The sequence below is a fragment of the Athene noctua genome, chromosome 1 (genome assembly GCF_965140245.1).
Source record: "Athene noctua chromosome 1, bAthNoc1.hap1.1, whole genome shotgun sequence".
Taxonomy (NCBI): domain Eukaryota; kingdom Metazoa; phylum Chordata; class Aves; order Strigiformes; family Strigidae; genus Athene; species Athene noctua.
The window spans coordinates 172,922,721-172,945,581 of NC_134037.1; the positions used below are offsets into that span (position 1 = coordinate 172,922,721).

General features: G+C 35.1%; 1 protein-coding gene across 6 annotated transcripts in view; it reads left to right on the forward strand.

The window, feature by feature from the left end:
- The window catches only part of DMD (dystrophin), a 1,208,865-nt gene that overhangs the window by 422,161 nt on the left and 763,843 nt on the right, over positions 1-22,861 (forward strand). For all 6 annotated transcript variants that reach the window (XM_074905425.1, XM_074905436.1, XM_074905445.1 and 3 more), the window contains 3 exons: positions 610-789; positions 6,785-6,960; positions 16,832-16,955. In XM_074905425.1, coding sequence (XP_074761526.1) covers positions 610-789; positions 6,785-6,960; positions 16,832-16,955 — 480 coding nt within the window. The remainder of the gene's footprint in view (positions 1-609; positions 790-6,784; positions 6,961-16,831; positions 16,956-22,861) is intronic.

Sequence of the window (22,861 nt, forward strand, 5' to 3'; positions counted from 1 at the left end):
CTGGAGTTCCCAAGGCTTTCCCATTCCATGGAAGGCTGCTACCATGTAACCAGAGCCTGACGAGATCTGAGGGAGATGAGAAATACATGATTCTACAATATTGCCAAAACCAAACTTATTTTCTTTGAGCTTTCTTTTTTTTTTATCTTGGTTTGGGGTCAAATATTATTTTTCTAGAAAATATTTTTTCACAGTGAGTTTTAACATGCAATATATGACAAAGTGAAACAAAACTTTAAAGGAGCATTGTTTGAAATGTTGATATAGTTGTTAACATTAGTGTGGTTTTAAGGTTATTAATGTCACGCAGCTGTTAGCTTTTTGATTTATGTTGCCACCTGAGGCATGCTATGATTTCTGGAGTTGCTCCACCTGTCACGTTATATTGCTTTGTGAAGTGCAATGCGTCCATTCCACTGTAAGCTCTGCCAGCAGTTTTTACAGTAACAACAGCATGGAAGCGTAGGTGTTTGTATGAAATACTCTTACCCATTTTCAATTATTTATCATGCTCTCTTCAGGATTTTTCTTCTGAGTTTGTTGGGTTTGTTGGTTTGGGGGTTTTTGTGTATGAATTACTGTTCTTCTTCCTATTACTTTCTTTAACAGATGCTGAAAGGAGATCTAGAAATGAAAAGGCAAATGATGGGTAAGCTGAAATCACTCAGCCAAGACCTCCTTGTAGCTGTGAAAAATAAAGCAGTGGCTCAAAAGCTAGAAAGTCGTCTTCAAAGTTTTGCCCAACGCTGGGATAGCCTTGTGCAGAGGGTGGAGAACAATTCTAAAGAGGTTTGTTAAAACCATCATTTTGTCAGTTGATGACAGTCAAATGCTTGAAGTATTTTTGGTGCTGTTTGTCATACTGTTTTTAAATTTTTTCCCTCAATGATTGCTTAAGACATATTTTATTTTTAGGACAATGTAATACAGCTATAATATAACTTTCAAGAATTTTGTTTCTCTCTTTAATTTTAGATCTCTCTTTATAATGTTGATTAATTTATTGGGTTGTTAACTATGTTTTCAGGGTTAATACAATCCATAATGAAATACTCTTTTCGGTTAATTTAATTTTAACCTATGATTGTCACTTGAAATGAACTGGTTTTATTGCTGTCTCTGTGGAATAGCACTTTGTATGAAATTAGTGTAAGAACTGTTTGCTAGTTAAAGAGAAATTATTTTTATTTCTTTACAACAGTGAATTTATAATAGATTACTGTTTTACTTCTGCCTATGTTATGCTGATTTACAGATTAAAAAGAGAGGCCATAAAAAGAGAAGTTTCTTGGAAAATTAAAGAAATCATTCTATACCTATAGCCAAAATTCCAATGAAAAAATAATATAATTGGCTATTATTTTTCCCAGCTCTTTTATATTAACTGTAATATATTAAAGAAGAAATTGAGGTTTTAAAGTTTCAAATTTTTTAAACCCGATAACAAAACTCAGTGGTCTGGTGTAGTACCTGAAAACATACCCATTTATTTTTCATAGCCACCTGTCAGCATCTCTTTGTTATTGGATTTAAACCCAAATCATCTCACTCTTTTCCATTCCGTTATCTCATTAATACTGAGTTATTTTTGTGCTATCGTTGTATGACTGGTGAAATGAAAATGAACATAAGACTTTTTAATGATAGCACAAACCGGAATGTTATTGAACGCACCTCTGTCCTGTCCCTGGAGGGCCTCTCATAGTTCTGGTCAGTTTGATTCAATTTCCTTGACCATGCTGCACTTTTTTATTGCTATATAGTAATACTTCTACTAACTTGGGTAAATAAATGAAAGCTGCTATACTTCCTGTAGTGATCTGAATACCTCTCAATAACCTTGCTTCCAACTCATACCTTCATCTTTTAGTTTGTTCTGTGGTACAGTTTCTTGTGTAGCTGAATCTAGAAAAATCAGTTTGGTAGAACAGAAGAGAAGACAATGGGAAAAGGGTACAATCTCACTGTGTTGGTTTAGGCCTTGCCAGGACCAGAGACCATGTTGCCGTTGTCCCTCCCCTACCCTTGGACCAAGTAGGGCACAAATCCCGGGGTTGAAATAAGGAGAAATTTAATACAACAGTGTAATAAATAACAATCTGATCAACAACAATAGCAATAATAACAAAAATAAACGGTAATAACAGTAAACAAGACAAAAGATATACAGAGAAATACTGCAGTGGACACAGACAGCCTGCTGCACATGCTTCCCGCGACAAAACCCGCAAAGGAAAAAGCTTCCCGTGCTGCTGTGCCGGACCTGACATCAGCATGGTATGAATAACCCGGCTGGAATCCCTTCCCCCTGCTTGGGAGAAACTTAACCGTATCCTAGATGAACCAGGACACTCACTTAGTAACAGAAGACAAAACCAGTTTGTGCTACACAGCATTTTTAACAGTTGAAATTTTGATTTAACTCTTGTAAATTTGTTATAAGGAACCTCTTGTTTCAACACAGAGGAAAATCCAGATCCACTTTGAATTTGGGATAGCTAGGATAACATGATTCTAAGTTAATAAGTCACTCCAACGTCTTGAAGAGTTATTTAGATTGTTGATAGGTCACAAAAGCAGATACTAGTTTTGAAAATGGAGCTTAGATTATGGAAAATACAGCCTCCTTGTGAAGTGAGAAATCCTGAGGCTGTACATTCATATATCATGGAACAGCACAGATGGGAGATGTTTTGGATTCCCAAAACGGTGTATCTGTCTTATAGCAGCACACTTCAATTGATAAGCTTTTCCTCCAAGGAGAAGACACTTTGCTCAGCACGGAGTTGATATGCTGTTATGGGTGTATTGCTTCACATTCTGGAGACATTGCACATTCAGTATTAACTATGGCACAGTTTAGATATGTACTCTGTGAAGTGTTGATTGTGTACTTTTTACCACATGTTTCTATCTAGGCAGGGCAGATAATTTTATTGGGGTTTATACATTTATTCATTGCAGAGCTCATTTACACATTTAGACTACAAGAAAAAGAAATACCTCTAAAAGATCTAATTATCTCTCTAATCATGAACTGGGGAGGAAGGGCTTTGAAAGAGGATGACAAATGCAACATTTTTCACTAAAATCTATCAGAAACTGCCATCACTCTAGCCCCATTCCCTGCTGCCAAAACCCCCCACCACTCACTCAAACCCAGGACATCATCAAACTTAGATATTGACTTTAAAAATAACTTTATTCCATTCATTAATAATTCTCATTGTACCGTGATAATTACATTTTTGTTTCTAAGATGTACCTCTAAAAAGCAGTTTGTCTTCATCATGAGAATGTCAACTTTCCTTCAATGACCACACAGTGGAATCAAGGACAAGGACAACTTGCTTAAACTAGATGCATAGCTTTTAGAAACTCTAAACCCACCTTTGGTGAGTTGATTGTGCTTCACTAAATTGTACTGAAAACCTTCCCAAACTAAAGAAAACACCATTCCTCATCTGAACTTCCCCGCTCACATACATACCTTTCATCAAAGAACAGATGACAGCTCCAAAAGTGAGTGTTAAGGAAAATTATGAGTTTATCAGGATGGAGGGCACTTCCAAAGGCAGTAATAAATGATGGCATTAAAGGTGGGCTGCCATATAAAAGAGAAATAAAATGACATAAAACTACTGAAGTGCTATACACACATTGTACATACGTTTACCTGTAGAGGATGAAAAGGAAGATTTAAATTTGTCCGCTCTGAAAAGAGATGATTTTTAACACGTTTCTAAGATGAGCTTGCTGATGTGAAACTGCAGGCAAGCATTGTATTTTGAAAGACTTTTAATGTGCAGCCTTGTGAGTCACCTTAGCACTTTCCATATGATTTTCTAGTGCGTTAAAGGTCTAGTTTGTATTGCCCCTTCTCAGATTCATATTTGCTTGTCAGAACTGAGGGATGAGGAAACTATACTGTCATTATTTGAATAATACATGAAACACACCACTTCAGTGATTACATTTAAGAGGTAGGTTTTGGGGCATTTTGCCAGGGAAGCTAATACAAGATACTTCCTTCTATTTTTAAGGATTGTCCTTTACCCACTAAGTGTGTGCACTCTTTAAATGTGAACCAGCTTCGTCTTGCAGATTTACATTGCAGTTTAATCTTTCCTTCCTTTCGGTCTTACCCAGTCTCTAATTAGAATGATTATGAACTTCAAATTCATATCTTCATTCTCCTTTTGAAGTGTATAGTATTTAACCTCCACTCCTATTGATTAAGCATGAAGAATACTTCTTTACTGTTTTGACATGTAAATCATTACCCCACAGCATCGTGACTTGACTGCTCTGAGCATATGGTAATTGCATTGCCTGCTTTTGAAGCACCGTTCCCAGTTATCAGCAGAAACTGTTACTCCTGTGTAATTGGTAGTATGCTGCAGATGATTCCTACAGTGCCCTAGTTGTTTATTCTGTTTTACACCTACTTCACTGTAAACTGTACCCTGGTATTGATTGGCAAATGGAAACATGACAGGATATGACCTCAGTGTCACAAACATCATCCTATCATTGATTTTTTGATAAAACCAAGTGTAATAAGATTTTTTAAGAAGAGGAGAGGGAGACTGTACCCAAAACTGCATATAAGGAGCAAGCAATTATTTGGAGTGTTCTTAGCTACAGAGTCAAGTCAGGGAAAGATGACATTAGGTGTTACCCTCAAATTTCAGAGAACCCTAGACATCAGAAGATTTAATTTGCTTTTTCTTTCTTCTCCCCTACCCCCAATTTAATTAAAAATAAAATTGTAAATAGTGCTGTATAAAATTTTCATAAAACTATGTGGAAATGTTTACTTAATATTGTCACGATTTCTGTAGATCACAGAATCGTGGAATGGTTTGGTTGGAAGGGACCTTAAAGATCACCTAGTTTCAACCCCTGTCATGGGCAGGGTTCTGCTAGACCAGGTTGCTCAAAGCCCCATCCAGCCTCGGCATGATGATGTAAATATCAAAGACAATACATCTTGTCGAGGGAACTCAAACAAGAGTATTAATACATAATATTGTGGTGATTAAAAAGTCAACTGGCTGTTTTTCTCTTCCAAAGAGTTTATGTAGTTTATACGCTAAGTCCCTGCAGTTCACAAGCAGCTTACTCCAATTGACATAATTAATCCAGAGATTATAAAAAATTCTGCTCTGAATCTTAATTTTGTAGTCTTCTGAGTAGTCCAGATTCTGCTCTAAAGCCTAGACAGCTGGTGATATCTAGAGGGGGAAGCATCGCATTGAGCTGACTTCTCGAAGACTGCCAAAATGACGGTGGTAACAGACTTCCCCAGTCACCACTTCCATTGGCAGACTGGACAAAGAACAAGAAGAATTTTAGAACACTGTTTAGAAGGTCATGTGAAAGATTCAGCTACATTGGCAAAAATTAGGGTGGTTTTTTAAGGTTTTTTTAGCTTTACTAATTTTGTCTGCTGAGAGACTGGTTGCTAACAGCATCTCCCTTGTCACTCTTTTTCAATATAAGAAACCATTGTGGGGAAGGTGTTGCAGTTGATTACCTGGTATGCCTCTTCTCCATTGTTTATAGAAACATTAATATCTCAATAACTAAGGTAACTCAATTTTATTACTGAGTTGCTGATGCAAAAACTAATAGATAATTTATGTATGTGTGTATAGTTTCATGGAATTATAGATACTGGCATTCCTGTTATTGAATTTGAAAGTCTTTCTAATTCTTGCACACTGGCAGTAAGCAAAGAAGCAGGGCTTTTCTGGTGCACAGCTTTTCCTGCTCTTGATATTATAACTTCTTTTTATTTTCCATTTCACTGCCCCTAAACTGTGAGGTGGTCATTGGAGCTGTAACTAGAGCATTTTGACAAATGAGCCATCATCTGACAGAACCAAAAAAGGAAGTGACCCATTTCTCATGAGTTAAGGGACTTAAGAACACCTGCCCGTGTTTAAGTGGAAAGTTTGTATTTTGGTGTTAAATGAAAGCAAATATAAACAGGCAGTACATGTACAGTATGGTATATTTCAAACAAATATGAGCAGAAAACAGTTCTCATCATTCCTTTTTTTTTTTTTTTTTTTTTTTTTTTTTATGCAGCTGGACTATACGAAGGTTTATTTTCATATTACTGGGCAAAGTTAAATGCATTAGATTGGTAATGTTTACAGTGTTACATAGTACGTGTACTAGTATCTGTTAGGACTCCCTAACATTAGTTTTTAATTATGGAATAAAACTGACACAAATTAATTTGCCTTCTAGTGCATGTTTTCTAATTTAAGATTTCCTGACAGAAAGCTAACTGTCCTTTTGTGCAGGTAGGTTGTAATGAGTTACATTCTAGTTTGAAAACTATTATAAAAGGTAAAAATAACAATTGGTAATTTAGTGTTATTACCATGATATTATGGTAATCTCAAGGAACAGATTTTCAGAACGAAGGCAGAGGAACATATAGCAATAGTAACATTTTATATATTTGATATCATTCAGTTCCCTCATAAAATTGACCACTCATTTCTTCATTCAGCATTAGTTACAAGGAGCCATAAGTTCATTCTGTTCAGGATCCTTTCTGATTTTGATATTGATTTTTGCAGATATCTTATTCACACAGCATGAGTCAGATAAAACAATTCAGTTTGAGTTGTGTATAGTGTTATTTTTGAAGGTCACCCTATGATCAGACAGGAGCAGTTTTTCATTATTTTCTATTGGTACTCCAAACAGTCTTTACTGAAGTTTTTCAAACAATGTGTAACCTCTGTTTTTATACTTCTCACAGATTTCTCAGGCTGTCACTACCACTCAGACATCACTAACACAGACAACTGTAATGGAAAGTGTAACTATGGTGACCACAAGAGAACAAATCCTGGTTAAGCATGCTAAAGAGGAACTCCCACCACCTCCACCCCACAAAAAAAGGCAACTCCTTCTGGATTCAGAAATTAGGAGGAGGTAAGAATCATTAAGAGATGGAGAGAGAATACTGGTAGAGTTTGGATGAGAATGAAAAAATAGTCTTTGATTTGACTGCAGTAGTTTGCTGTATACTTTTTTGAGGTTAAAATTATATTTCTGTTCTCTACTAAGGTACCAATTGATTATTATCTTTCTTTACTCAGGATGAGTTACAGCTATCTTTGTGCTTTTAGTCCAAATATTTTGCATTATAGAATGCTAATCATTATGTCGATACCATTGTGATAATAAATATAGTCAGTAGAAGTCCTTGTGTATGGCATTGGAGGAGTCCCACTTGAAACTTGAAGGACAAGAAATATTCCATTAGTTCTCAGCTTTTAAAATTCATTAAGAAAAGTTTTTTAATAGTTAGAATACTAGTAGTGCAGATATTGCCTGGCTTATAAAGATCAGGTTGTATTCTTTCTGGCTTTTGGGTCAGCAGTAGAAATAACAGTTCTGCAGAGACAGAGTAAATATTTGGTGAAACATGCAGTGTCATTATTTTCAGATTTTTTTCCTGTGTAACTCAAGTACAAGTGATAAGGGATTTTAGACTAATACTGAACACTTGTTAAAGTCACAAGAAAAAATTTCTGATCAGTTTAAGTACAATTGGCTCAAGCACAAAATTTCCAAATGAAATGCTAAGAAGCTAGACTCCAAACACTCATTGTAATGTTTGTTTTTGAAATGTTTTTTGATATTTAGATAAACATATGAATTCCAAGGTAACAGATTCAAGGACTGAAAGGAATATGAAACAGCATTCAATGTCTCATTTCTATAAATATCTTTGCTTAGTTCAATGTGTTTTCAGCGATAAAGACTCTTTTTACAAGAAAATAATAAGAATGAAATATACCAAGAATATGAGAAATCTGACTTCTTTTTTTTAATTAAAGGATTATGTCATTGAACAAATAGATACTTAGAGGCACCTTTTTTTATACATGGGCATCTGAAGTGGGATTTATCTTACCCCTCTTTGACCATTCTAAAAGTAAGATTTCTAGCTTAGCCTCGTTATTTAAAGACATGGTATATATGATGCAAGAGGAGTGATTCACTCCCTCAGTGTTAAATTGGATAACTACTCTTTCTGCAGAAAGTGCTTAGACTAAATAAGTAAATTTGTTAGCTAAATCTGAATGAATTGATTCCCGATTTGTAATCTTTTTTCTTTTTTTTCCCACTTATCCTAGGTTACCATTAAATAATAGCAAGAGTTATATTTTGCTAATCTTTTCCAAAGCACTCAAAATAATGACTATCAGCAGACTCACAATTCTTGAATTTGTTTAAGGAATTGGTAGATGGCAGTGGTTTTACTTAACAGACATTTGAAGCATTAGTGCTCTTGTTAATGTTTCAGTGGTAATGTGCAAAGATCTCAAACAGGATCAAGGTCTGTTGTCTTATATGCAAGAGTAAACCTATATTAAGGCATTAATTTTGAAATTGAAAAATTAAGAATGAAAATTCCCCTGAAATTTTCAAGTGTTTCAATAATTGATATTTTTAAACTTTTCACTTTTTTTTTTTTTTTTTTCCCAAGCTGAATGTTTTAGGAATGTTCTTTCTCAACATAAATGTAAGGAAGTGAAATGCAAGGCTACTGTTATAAAGGAAAGCATTATCTGAGTTAAAACTAAATGAAGTAGAGTGAGGTTTTTTTAAACATATCTTTTACAATTCTTCAAGAAAGTTGTTGCTATAAATAGCATTATTATAAAATTGGAGACCAATTTGCAACAGAAGTTCCTTTCTCATCTACTAAGTATTTAATATTAATTTGTATTTTCCTTTTTGCTCGTATTCTTTTGATTTGCCTTAATACTGAAAGTAAAATTGTCGGAGTACAACAGACTTCAGTCTTCTAATCATCATGCAAGGAAACTACCAGAGGGCAGGAATTAGCTGGATTATAAGAACTGTTTATGTTCAGAAATACCTAGTTTTATGCAAACTGAGAATTATAAATTCTTTAAGTGTTTTAGCTGTTGTCTATCTAAAACATTCCAACTCGTGAGGTTATATATAAAAATGATAGATCCATGTACAGAAAATAGGTTATATTATCAAATTTGAGAATATGATTGATTGCAGCTGTATTATTGGCAGATCTGCTACTAAATTTACAGATTGTTAATGTTTTTTACCATTGCATACTAGGTTTCAAGGGGGTTTGATTTATGTTTTATGCTATCTAAAAGATATTCAGTCACCATATAAGATCTGTTTAACTTTTGGAAGAGTCAAGATATGAACCTTCAAGCAATCTGTAGTTCTCAGTCTTTGTCTAGGATGACTTTATATCTAAGAGTAAATTGTGGTTTCTTATATATACTTAAAATCAGAGTCTTTTTTATTTCTGCAGTGGTTAGGTTTTTATTTTGATCTGGTAGGAAAAAAATCTGCATTTTAGCAGGAAGAAGGGAGTTCACTGTTTAATACACTTTAATATGGTCTAACTAGCTGGAATATTGCTTTGTAAGCAGGAGTTACTAGATTGGTTTTAACAGTGTAATCATACCATCATATGTGAACTAGTTCAGCATGACCGTTCACTGAATATCTGTGAGTAGACCTACAATATGCTAATATGCAAAGTAAACCATGTTAGAAATGTCCACAGCTGTGGAGCAGGATCAATGATGTTTGTATTATCTGAATGGAATTTTTCTTTCTTTCTTTTTTTTTTTTTTTTTTTTTTTTGGGGGGGGGGGAGGGGGGCAGGGGGGTGCGGGCATTTCTAACTGAACAGAAAAAAAAACCCACAACCTTATGTACTTTCCCTCTCTAGAAAGTCCAAGTGGGTATTCTGGAGCAGGAGGACCAGTCAATAAATAGGTTCAGAGAAATGCTTTGAGAGGAGACTTTGGGGAAGGAATTTCAGCTTAGAATAATGGTTATTGTGCCTGAATTTATTAAAACAAATATGCAGTCTTAGAAGCTAATACATTTGACAGTATGCTGTTTTCTTTCTCCAGCATCATAAATTTATACTGAGCATAAGCATAACAATGGGAGGAGAAAATTCATCTTAAAATTAGGGTGCTCAGATGAATTGTCTATATGTATTGGTGACTAGACACCTTTTCATCAATGTTTTTTTTTCTGGGAGAACTTCATGGCTGTATTCCCAAACAGTCAGTCAGTTATTTTCTGGGTCCACTGTTGGCTGCAACAACCCTTTCAGGGTTTTTTGTATATATTTAGTACCTAAACCCACGGAGAAAATATGCCATAGTACTGTATAGCTTTCAGTTTTTGAAATAAACTAAGAGAATAGGAGGGTTCTCAACCTGCCTCTCATACATCGTTCTATATTGTATGTATGTGCGTTTATGTTCAAAATTTTCCTCTGAGTACTTAATGACTAAGGGTAGATTATTCTGTACTGCTTAGCTTTTGTTTGACTTAAAAACCCCAGCAATTACTGAATGCTTACCATAAGCTTCTGAAGGTGCATAACCAGATTGTGTTGGCCTCTTTCTGCAGTCATAGTACAACACACTGCATGCTCTTGCCTGGTATTTTTTGGGACTGAGGGGAAAGGCACATTAGGGGTTGGGGCTTTTTTGACGTGGTGAATAATGCTTCCAGTTTTTGTCAGGTTCTTTGATCTGTTCTCAAGCTTTAGTCAGCATTGTTGCTGTAAAACAGTATGTCTGAAATAAATACCTCAGGCTCCATTGCCACATGCTTGGAAAGTTTTGTGCTCCAGATTTTTTTTCCCCGTGATCTAAGTGTTTTAGAAAGATTAGATGATGTCTTAAAGATGCACTGCACTTGCAGTGTGAATTGCTAGGTGCTTAGTTTCAAGGAGGGAAAAAGAGTAGTTTGGATACACTGTGAATATTGCTTTAGTGGGCTGCGTAATGGTATGGTCTCCAGGTACCTAGCTGAGGGGAAACAACGGATGGCAAAAAGTGAATCATCAAACTTTCCAGAATGCTTTTTAATTTTACATTTCCAAGTGCTTAGGAAGGATTAGAAGTATGAGAGTCTCCATTTATACCGAAGAAGTAGAGGAGAAGCAATTTGGCTTGTAGACCAATAACATACACAGGAATGAAGGTCAAATTTCCATTGCCTCAATTCACTGTGGCATAAATGCATGGGAAAGAACCTGTTCCTAAGGCAACTTACGTTAAAAACGTAAGTGTTGGAAAGCAAAGATAAGAAGGAGATGACTTTTTTTTCCTTCCACCTTGACCAGCCAAAAAAGGTTGAATCTACCTCAAAATAATGCTTCAGAATGTCAGAATAATTCTGACATGTGCTAAATTCTGTTACTGGTCTAAATGTTACTGTTACTAAATGGGAGGAAGGGTTGCAATGTAACATTTTCATGGTATTTGGATATTCTGGGAAAAACAGGTCAGTTGTGTAGCATAGAAAAATGTGGAAATTACTCAGTTCATGGTAGGTTTTTAAATAGCAAACAGGTTAGAGCTGCTTAACATTTAATTTAAACAAATTCGTAATATTAAAGTTCTTAAATTAAGTCCAAAGATACCTTTCTTTGTCATTTAATAAATCTTTGTACGTGCTTCCTAATGTTGCCAAAGAAAGTCTCTTTGTCATAACATTATTATGGATATGAAGTTTAATCTTCAGTTTTGAAAGACACTTGGAAGAGAAAGGTATGTTAAAATAGGGTAGTTGCTCCATCTAGTGTTTTTTCATTTAACAAGTGTTAACGTATTTTTTTGAAAAGAAAGTAGCCTTCATTTCTTTGAAAATTATTATATTTAGGTTTCTGAAGCTTCATTACTTTAAAAAGTTCGAATTTTTGTAGAAAAATAGATCCAAGGAAAAATTATAATGGCTTATTCAAAGTGGTGTTTTGATAGCTATCGTTTCAAATATCCCACTGCTGTTCAATGAATCATATTAATAATAACTAAATGCTGTTTAGTACTTTTACAGTAACTCCATTGGGCTGTTTCAGTCTTACCCTCATATTGAAATGCAGCTTTAGATTAGCAAATTAAATTTAGATTAGCAAATCTAAAAAGAGGAAAGCCATGTCTTCAATTTTCCTGCTGGTCCTTTGTTTCATTGTATCCGTGTAGCCAGTGCCAAAGGAAAGGAAAAGCTGACTGAGACACAAGAGGATAGTATTCTGTTGTTTACAGGAGGAATAAATGATAAACATTTTTATTGAGAGTATAAGAAGTCTGGGTATGTTGAGGTCTGTAAACATCGACATTTAATAATTTATTGGTCCTTATTGGTCCTTTATCCTGTTTGTGAGACGAGAAATGTCATAGTGACAAATACACTGAGAATATATATTTTTCTTTACGTTTAGTGTCTTAAATTACCTCCTGTATTATAGGATTAGTACCAGTCGGCACTCAGTGAAAGGCATGATGTCTGAATTTAAAACTATTTTACATCTCTAGCCACTGGCTGTTTGCTGAAGGCAAATGGTATTAATGAAGATACTCTACAACAACCTCTAGATTTTCATTTGCCTTAGCTGTGATTTCCTTATATATGAGAAAAGTGGTGGATCTCTCAGAATTTCTGCTTGTTACAATTCAGTAATTACTGTTCAGACTGGGGAAGGTATGGTTTATAACCATACCTTACCAGTGTTAAGATGGATAGTTGGCTGAAGAAGGAAAACTCTGAGGCTAATAAGATGATACTAGTGAAGTTTCTGAAAGAGACTTGAACTTGGGATCAATCTAGCATTTTCTTTGATGCCTTTGCATTACAGAAATGTGCTGGTCATAATGTTGACGAAGCTAAACTGAACAGTATCAGAACTGTAGAGGGAGGTCCAGAATATCATTCAGAAAGGAAATAAAATTATTTGAGGAGTGAACTGAAAAAATAGGGAGGGAAAAAATATTTGTTAGGACAAATAAGCTGTCGAATTAGGCATAAGAACAAGGCTATTTATCAACTAATGACTCACCAGCAACAAATATAAAGGAAGAAGACAGCAGGGAATTAGTTCATCAAAGAGTAATTCTGCCAATAGGCGTTGTATACTGTAAAGTTGTCCTTTGACATGTTCTAGGCAGCAAAGGGCTACAAGCTGAGGAAGACCACTGGTGAGCTGGGCATTTCAGTCCAGCCATGGAAATGCAGTAGTTCAGTAATGAGGTTCTTGGATCTGTGTTGCATCATTCCCTGCCAGCTCAATATGTAGTCAAATGGTCTTATGCCTGCCCAAGACACACGGTGGTGACATGCCTGGTGTAGTTTTGTTTGGCGGGGGAGGGAAATATCAAATGAGCAAAGGAAATTGTGAGGCATCTTCTATTTGTTGAAAGAAAAAGTACTGAAACCACTGTCCAGTCATGGTAGCAGTAACACAGTAGCAGTTTCAAGATGAAATACATTTAATTTAGAGAAAAGATTATGCACTGTGATGGCCACATGACAGCAGGGTACTTCACAACTTGTGTTCCTATGTGAACTTGTACAATATTCAAGTTGGTATAAATATGTGGGAGGTCGGTGCATGCACATTACTTCACAGTGAGTACTTTAAACTCAAATTATGAGTTGAAAATATACCATTGTCATTCACTAGGTGATATGGCTGTTAGAACCACAATAGGTCTTTATAAGATATATTACACAGATGGAAAGTTTATAGTCATTCAGCCCTCTGATTATTATTAAAAATTGCATTTGTTTTTATTGTGAAGTATAAGCAAATTAACGCTTGCTGTTGCTTAGTGGTTTCCAGAAAGTATCTGATTAGATAGGGGGCTTGTAGTAGGACTTGAGTATCATATGCTGCTGGGTATTTGGTTCAGAAATTCCATGCACAGAAAGAGAAAACCAAAATCAACTAAGTTGTGAAATGCCTTAAATGTGAGGTTTATCATGTATTTAATATAGAATAGGAAGGGAAAACTAGAACAAGGAATTATTTTTGAAAAAGTACATGTGGTGATATCAGCAAGAGAGTTTGAATGGGAATCTGAAGTAGGCATATGGCTTAGTAAGATCCAGAAAATCAGTTGGGGGGGGGACTTCCATGCAAATTTGAATGGCATGGATTAAAAATGTTAAGATGGTTTTTCAAACATGCTCTGGAGTGAAAAAAGACTGTATTTGAACTCAGTGGATGTGTGCTGGTCTGTAGAGAGAGGGCAGTGAGATCAGTAAAAGATGGTATCTCTCTTGTGGAATAGCAGAAGGAAAGACTAATTGGAAACTAAACCATCAGTGCTGCAGAAAGAATAAATGCTCTACTGCAGGTTGAATTTTTAGGTGGGGAGCAAGCTAATGTGCACTTTAAAGTAAGGTAATTATTTAGAGTAATTGTCTCAAGTGATTTGGCTTTAGCGTATTCCATGGATTTATTTTAACAAATTCTTCATGCACTCATCTTTATTGGGTCAGAAAGGTAATACTGTGTTACTTTTAATGTCAAAAGTATTGTTGTACTTAGGATATTTAAAGACTCTATTGATCCTTTGATATCAATCTAGAGTTAATATAGTTTGTAACTGCAGCTGTGCTCAGAAAGGAAATGTCCAATCATCATGGAATGATTAAATGCTGTATTCTACCTGCATTTCTTGGGTTTATACAAGCTGGAGGCAGAATAATTTTTTTCCAAGGTAATTGAAAAATTCTTTAAGTTAAGGATATTTATGTGCTGCAAAAAATCTACTTAGAATTAACTTTCCTGTCTTTTAATCCTTTTTTACCCCCTTTTTATAGCCCTTTTTTGGGCAGGAGGCATTGTGGAGTTATATTTATCTCCAGAAGAAACTGCAAGTGACAGAGCAATCTGTTATCTGAGATCAGCTCTGTCAAGACACTGTCTGCTGTGGCTAATACTTAACCACCATCTGACAAATCTCTGGGGCATGGGATGTGTTCCTGATTATTTTGTCGTACTATGAAAACTGCCCCAAATTATCTCTTTCCTCTTCCAGGGAGGATGTTGCAGAGGCAAGGGCTAAGTCCTTTTGTTTAAGAAATGAAGAAATGATCACTGATAAACATTTTGCTGTGTCAATTTCCATCCTATACCAGGCTAATGACAAGCATTCTTCAGTAAATTGGTCTCACTGGTCCTACTTACCTTCAGCTTGAGAATAAAGTGAACACCAGAAGTAATACAATTTTACCTGCAGCCAAGGGATTTTAGTACTGAGGGACTGGTAAACTCATCTTCATTGCTATCAGATGTCTCTTGTTCTGTGGTCATTAAATATGCAGTTATTTTATGCAGAACAGAGGATAACATTATGTTTCAAAAATTACAGTTGATTTAATGTCACATAGGATCAGAAATAAAGCTGAGCTAGGAAGCTCTTAACTGGCCGTGCAGTTTGTTTTCAAGGATTAGAATCTGGTACCAGCACAGAAATTCCCTGAACTGTCTAGGAATCTTCTTTTGTCTTCCACCTCTGAACTTGTAATTCTTTATGACATGAAGGTTTCTGCACCTTCCATTACTTCACAATCATATTTTTTCTCCTTTAATGAGTGTTCAAATAGTAGTATTAGGATTTATCAAAATTATACCTAAGAGTTTATAATTTGAATATAGAGTGTTGGGCTCGGATTAAGGCAGTATGTGATTCTCCTTTCTTCTGCTTTCATTATTTATTACTCAGTCTTTCACACTGTGCTGTTAAATGGAGTCACAAAGATCACAGTGGAAAATAAAAGAAAGGGAGGCATAAATATTAGATCAAACATGGAAGTCTTTCTTGTATTCAGTTTTCATTTCTGTATATGTAGATTTCTGTAGCACCTGATTTTACCTTACATCCTTGTATTTTAGTTCTTGTATATATGGAGTATATTTTTGTAAAAGAATTAATTCCTCTGAAGATATAATTGTCATTCAAGTTCCTGGTTTTAGTAGATTTTCAATTGTATGTAAATGATACAACCTATATTTCCAAAGCAAACTGAAAGATACAGTTCAATATTTTTTTATGTCTTTCTGTTCTATTGCTTTAATTGTATTTCCACAAAAAGAAAATCAGCTGCAAACTAGATAAAAATATTAGAGCATATAAAGAAATGCAATCAAGAACACAGTGTGTTCTTGTATCATTGTACTAAGCCTCTTTTTTTAAAAACAACAGTAGATTCTCAATCATAGTTTGATTTTTCTGCACTTGAGCAATTTAAATATCTGCATATGGTAACCTTCAGTTTGAGCTGCTACCTTCTGAATAGGTAACAAAAATTAAGATCAGTTTTAAAGGAGTTGATGAAAGAATCCAGACTAATTAAAAGGACTGTATGGTAAAAACTAGTTTAAAAATACATACAGAATGTTGGGGGTCTTAATTTGCAGTTTCTAAAGTTTTAGCTGTAGAAAAATTATAATTTACTGTTGATTAGTAATTACATTCTACAGCAAACTGAGTCAGTGGGAAAAGGCTCCTTTCTAATGGTCACATCTCCTGCTGGAATATCCTTCATCATATTGTCAGCACAAGCTGGGACAGAAATCTTGCAGGTATGAAGGCTGCATTTGGTCACCCAGATAGACCTAACATCCTCAGCTGAGCCAACAGGATTTGTGGTACTCTTTTTACTGAGAGCCATTTGTTTCATGTCTTCCAAAAACATCAGCTTGGAAAATTAGAATCCTTATTGTGAAAATTGTTGCATCTGTTCAGCTGTCAAATCAGAGTCTTAAAAATGAAAAAGTGTTTCTATGTTTCCAAGTTTTAGAGTGAATAGTTTTATGAACTACCTAATGAAATACAGGGGGTTTAAAACTGTCTTTTGCTGAGAGATATTGCTGCTTGTTCACTTGTGTAAACAACCAGATAAACATGTTTATTGTCAATCCTATTTTCAGAAACCGTGGAAATTAAAGGTCTTGTTGCACTTCTTTGTCTCTTAGGTTTGACTCGGATACGACAGAGCTCCATAGCTGGATGACCCGCTCAGAAGTAGTGCTTCAGAGTCCTGAGTTTGCAATATATCGAAAAGAAGGCAATCTCTCAGATCTCAGAGAAAGAGTCAATGTAGGAGAAAGTACTTGTATATATGTCTGTTAGTTTGTATTAGCTTGTCAAAGTGCATTCAAAGTCCAAGTTTAAATGAGTTCAAATGTGGAATGACAAGCATAGATTGTCCATATGTCCAAGAGAAATTTAGAAGTGCTCACTGTTTCTATGAATTTCAAATTTTGGCATCAAAATTGCTACACAGGCTATCTGAATACAGAGATCTTTTTTAATTCATACATACTCATATTTAATTAAGGTGGTCTTTGGTAAAGTTGAATCAAAGCCTATCTATTCTTTAATGTGCATCATCATTCTATACTCACAACTCAATTTGACATTATACATGCATAAAATGAAGGATGTGTAAAGTGTCATCTTTTAGTGTATGGTGAAGAAGATCTGTATCTAATTCTTTTTACAGCACTGTAAAATATATCTGAAAATCACCAGTCTTCACTTTTTCTTTTTTTTTTTTTTTTTTTTCCCCACTCTATTGTAGTACCATGGCTGAACCAAAATCAGTTCTTTTCTACTTTTGGCAAAATGAATGATTCTGCACTGCTTAAGGTGTAGCTGTGTTTGTGTATATGTTTCACACACTCTGAATATAGCCCTTGAAAACTAAACTATTACAAATTTTCTTCCATATTTAATTTTTGAAGATAGATGCAAAATGCCTGTCTTTTCTGAGTAAGAGAAAGGGGACATCTTTTTATACTTAGCTCTTAAAGTATCAGAGTATATCATGGAACTTCATTAAAATATATGGTGATGCATACTCCTAGAACACAAAGAGATGGAACAAAGTTACTGTATTGAAGTTAGTTTTGCTGCTGTTTTTTCTCACTGTCTGCTTGTCCATCATAAATCAGCTGTGATAAGGTTGAGGAACACTGAATTTTGTGGCTGTAAATATACATTTTAAAATTTCTTGTTAAATGATAGGGTTTTTTTGCAATAATTTCAGTTTCATTGTTAATGTCATAATATTACTCCTAGTAAGTATCTATTAGAATGTAATATCCTGAGTTTAGTTCATGGCAACGCATCGTGTTATGTGAAATATGCATAAATACATATATATTAAAACAAATATACAAAATGGATCAAATAGAGAGGATTTTATGGGTTCAAATGCTTCCATACTGAGGTAATAGGATTCATCTAATACATAAGTAGATATACAGTTAATTTTCTGAGTGCTTCAACCTTCATTGTAGGTAAAATTCAAAAAGAAACAGAGGGGAAAAAAAATGTTCATGTTTTCCCATCATATATTTCCATTTTGAGGAACAGAATAATTTCAAGCATGGCAAATTAGCTCATCTTGGCCTACATATTATGCTGGATACCTGCACTATCAAGTTTCCCTAACCAGTATGATGTCCCACCTCATATTGTCAGTTTCTAAGACTTTATAAAAGCATTAAAGGATACAGGAATCTCCTTCTTTTCTTTCTTTGCTTCCAAGGAGGTGGTGATCGCTGTAAGTAAAGGGGTAGAGGTAGGTGAACCACAGACCTTCCTTTGGTCCCAGCTGGAGTTCCTAGCAGCTCTTGCCTTGCCTTTGTTAGTGCTGAAGAAGAACGTTGGGATTGGGAGGCCACTACCTACCACATTTGTTCAGATCTCATTTAGATTGGTGAAACATACGTAATACTGGAGGGAGAGTGAGGGAGGGAAAAGAGGTGTGGAGTTTGACCAGTGCATGGGCGTTGTAATTTTGAATTCAAGACACGGCAGATAACAGGAGATATTTCAGGTGTTTCTTTGACCTCCTTGGAAATTGAATAACTGGATGGTTAGGAAACCAATTTCCAGCTTCTTTACTAAAAAGTAGTGCAGAAGTATCTGTTTTGTATCAAGAGATGTCTGAGACAAAACATTAACTATAAATAGAAATAGAGAAATTAACATGTATCCATCATTAACATTGAAAATATTTTTAAGGACCAAAATGGGTTCTAATTACATAGAGTATCACTGCTTTTAAAATGAACATTTTGTTGAGAAAATCAAGTTAAATGTAGAAGTTTCTAGAGGTTTTAGAAAGAAAACATCCTGATTGCATGTATTAATTTGATAGAGAGAACTGTGAAAGGTGACACTTGACAAGTACTGCATGGATTCTGTGTTGAACAGTTTTCTGTTAATGGAAGTCTTGGTACATACTTTTCAAAACAGTAGAAAACCCCAGGTTTTTAAATTGCCCAGTTTTAAAGCTTATCCTGACCTGACTTTTCCTGGTCTGATCTCTGTCTCCACCCATAAAAATAGAAGCCAAAGCAGGAATTACTGTCTAGTTCATTGTTTTGAGCAGTTTCATTGTTGCTTGTTAACACATTTTGCTTCTAATTCCCACAAAATGAGCCTCAAATCAATGGAAAATAAGATAGTGTGGGGTTTAATATATTATAATCTGATCTCCAATAAAGTTGTAGATCTATAAAAAAGGATGAAATGCCAAAAAGGAAAACGTGTTAGTCATAACTGAAACAGGTTGTGTTGTACTGACATATGAAGTCATACTCCATTGTTGTACTTACACATGCATGCATGTGACCACGTACAGATGCATTCAGAAGTCCCATCTTGCTCTTACTGGTTATAATTTAGTTTTCTCCCTATACAGCAGTGTGTGTGTATATATATATATACACACACTATATATATACAATATATATGTATATTCATGTAGCACAGAACACCTGTGCTTGGCTAACGTCAGACCTAGCATTTATTGCCTGTCATGGTAGGTGCCGAGTTCTAGGGCCTTTTCCTAATGACTTTCTTTTCTGCTGTTCTTTTGAGGACAGGTTACTAGTTGGATGATTTTTTTTCTTGTTCTGGCAGCTTGCTCCTACTCATCATTTTTCTTGGATGAGGGGTCACTTCTGTATGATATAGTGGAAGTGCATCTGCTGTATGATGGAGGGCCGCAGACTTCAGAAACGACAGCCCTAAGGAAAGCTCTTTTGCCATCATTGATGATTCATCAAGTTCAAAAGCCTGCTTCTATCCCAGTTCAGATGAGGCTTGGGGGAGATGAAGCCAAGAGCAGGCTGTATGAAATGCACTGACTGCGTTTGCTAAGAGCCAGCTGCTCTTCAGATACTGGCAGGAAATTAGCCTTTGGCAGATGTATTACGTAGGTTGAATATATTAGACATGCACAGAAAGTCCCTTCTTATGTCTGGGGAGAAGCAAAAATATTTATAGCCCTTCCCTGCTACAAAGGAAAGGTATTTGCCTTACCTGGCCAGAGAGACTGGATGCCATCCATAAGTATAGAAGTTTCATTGTGGAACAACCATACTACTTCTAAATAATGAAGACATCCAAACAGTAATGCTGTAAACATCATTATCACATTGTTACCATTTTCCAGTTAGTACTTATATTTTACTGAAAACAGACCTAACAATCACTAGGGCCTTTTCTGTTTTTCTTAAGCCATAATGAGCTTTTAATATCACAAGTTCAAGTATATGAAAGTTCAGGTGCAAAAAATTAAAACTTGACAGACAGAAAATCCTGCTTCATAAGATTTGAGACTATCTGTCAATAAACTGTGAATAGAACTCCTTGAAAGGAGTTTTAGTTGGCCAAGAAGCAGCACCTAGAAATTCAGAATCAAAGGTAAACATATAAGGAACAGATGTAAGGGAAAATGTCAGATATCCTAGACAATTAAATTTATTCTCTTGGCATTCTCAAAAGCTTAATTCTCGTTTGTTCGTTTTGTTTTAGTGACCTTTTCAGACATGCTTTCTTGGGCCTGGATATTTGAAAGCTGAATCAGTCAGAGCCAGTGATGATAATGTTCCCATCTTCTGCCTTCAGGGGTAATTGTTCAGAGGCACAGGAGGTCAGGGAGTACTGCTACCGTGCATCCTTTCACAGAGCTCTCAAAGTACAATGTTGATTTGATATCAATAACATCCAAATTCCTCTGACCATCAGTGTTTTCTAGGTTATGAAGTCATTAACTGACAACTAAAATCTCAGGGTCAAATAAAACACTTAATGTTGTGAAAATACCCTTTGCACCTTCAGCTGGTATAACTAAGGATGAATTTTTAGTGTTATTCAATCAGTTAAACCTAGGCTATTGTACATTTGTATTGTCAGTTACAAAATACCCCAAAAGATAATTAATCCCTGACTGGATGAAGCCTGTAAAGGTAACTTTTTTTCTCATATTGGTGTATTTTTTCTGAAAAATCTTTTACAGAAAAAAAAGAAGAGTAAAAAAGGGGAAAGTTATATAGTTGGAAATATTTTGAAGTGACTTTGCTGCTGCCACAACTTTCTATCAAAAAAAGTGTTGGTTACAATATATAGACTCTGAGTTTCAAAACTTCACAAACCTCTTCAAACTTATCCCAGCCTACTTGTGTCATGAATGAAGCTGAATCGAGAGTATGGTCCCTTTCAGTAAAGGAAGAAATGAACTTAACAGAGCAAAGACATAAAGTAGAGGTGTTTCCAGGACTCCTACTCCCTTCATATCTAGGGACTTTGCACATTCTTGTGGAAATCTGGAAATTTTTCTGAGGGGGTGAAAAATCCAAGACGTAGTTTGCAAGTTCGGCAATGACAGTGTGTACAGAGTAATGGCAGGACAATGTGGTTAGTGCTATAAGTAACTAGGGTGAATTTCCTCCTTTGTCCCCCAGATCAGATGATTTGTGTTTGTAAGGAACAAGAGGACAGTCTTTTCTCATTTGGCTACCATTGTGCTTTCTGTGTGCAAGCATATGTCTTCCTGTAACCAGTGTTAGACCTTCATTTTTATAATATATGCCAATTACAAAAAAAATAATGGAGAAGAGTAATTGACAGAAAGTTTGATATGTATCAAATTTTCATGTTTATTTAAGGGCTTCACATGTACTGCTTATATTTTCTATCAGTGTGCATAGCATATTACTGAACACTGCCACAGGCTTTGATGTCATATTATTTTTATATTCCAAAAAATGAATTTTTAGTATATTTTAGGGTTTTTTTAATGATTCGTTTGTGCTTACTACTGTTGAACTCATGATAATTACACATCTGGCATTACAGATGGAGTAAAATTATTTTCAGTATGTTTTAGTGTTTTAATGTTTCCTTTGAGTTCCCTGTATTTATACTCATGCTAATTATACCTGGCATTATAGACAGAGTAGTATTAACTATGATTCTTAAGAAATTTTGGAACTCTGGAGAGAATTAATAGATTTTTAAATTTTAATTTGGAAAATATTGAAATTGTACAGTGGAATGGTAGAAGATTTTATTGACCTGCAAAAACTACAAATAATCTTTCAGTGATAATTTAGGTATATATTAAAGATATGTTTATAAAACCCGAAATATTTTCATCCTTAATTTTTCTCTGAATATCCTTTCTTTATATATTTTATTTATACAAAATTGTACTATTGAAAGTGTTTGATAGAAACTTTGGCTACTGTTAGAAAGCCTGCTGTTTAATCATTTCTATATGCATAAACGTATGGCAGCTCTAAGTAGGCTGTGGAAATGTGCAAATTTAACTGAAAATCTGTCTTTAAAGTTCTGAGCATCTCCTCACCTAGGAAAGTCTTTCAGGGAGCTGCTTCTTATTAAACTGAAGATGTTTTAAACATCACACTTTAAAAGTTATTTTAAGAGAGTTTTTCAAAGGTGTTTATATTAATTTCTCCTAAACATAGCAATCTGCTTGAAAAATAACGTTTTCACATGTAAGTATGTAAGGTTTTTCTACTAAATGCATTCTTAGACAGCTACTTGAGGTTTCTTTCCCGTTGTAAGGAACTTTTTCCCCCCAAGGGTCAAGTCACGCAGAAAATACCTTTGCTGTGGAAATAAACAAGGTGATCAGGAAGCCTAGCAGGGTCAGACAGACTGAGAAGCCTTAGCCAGGGTTG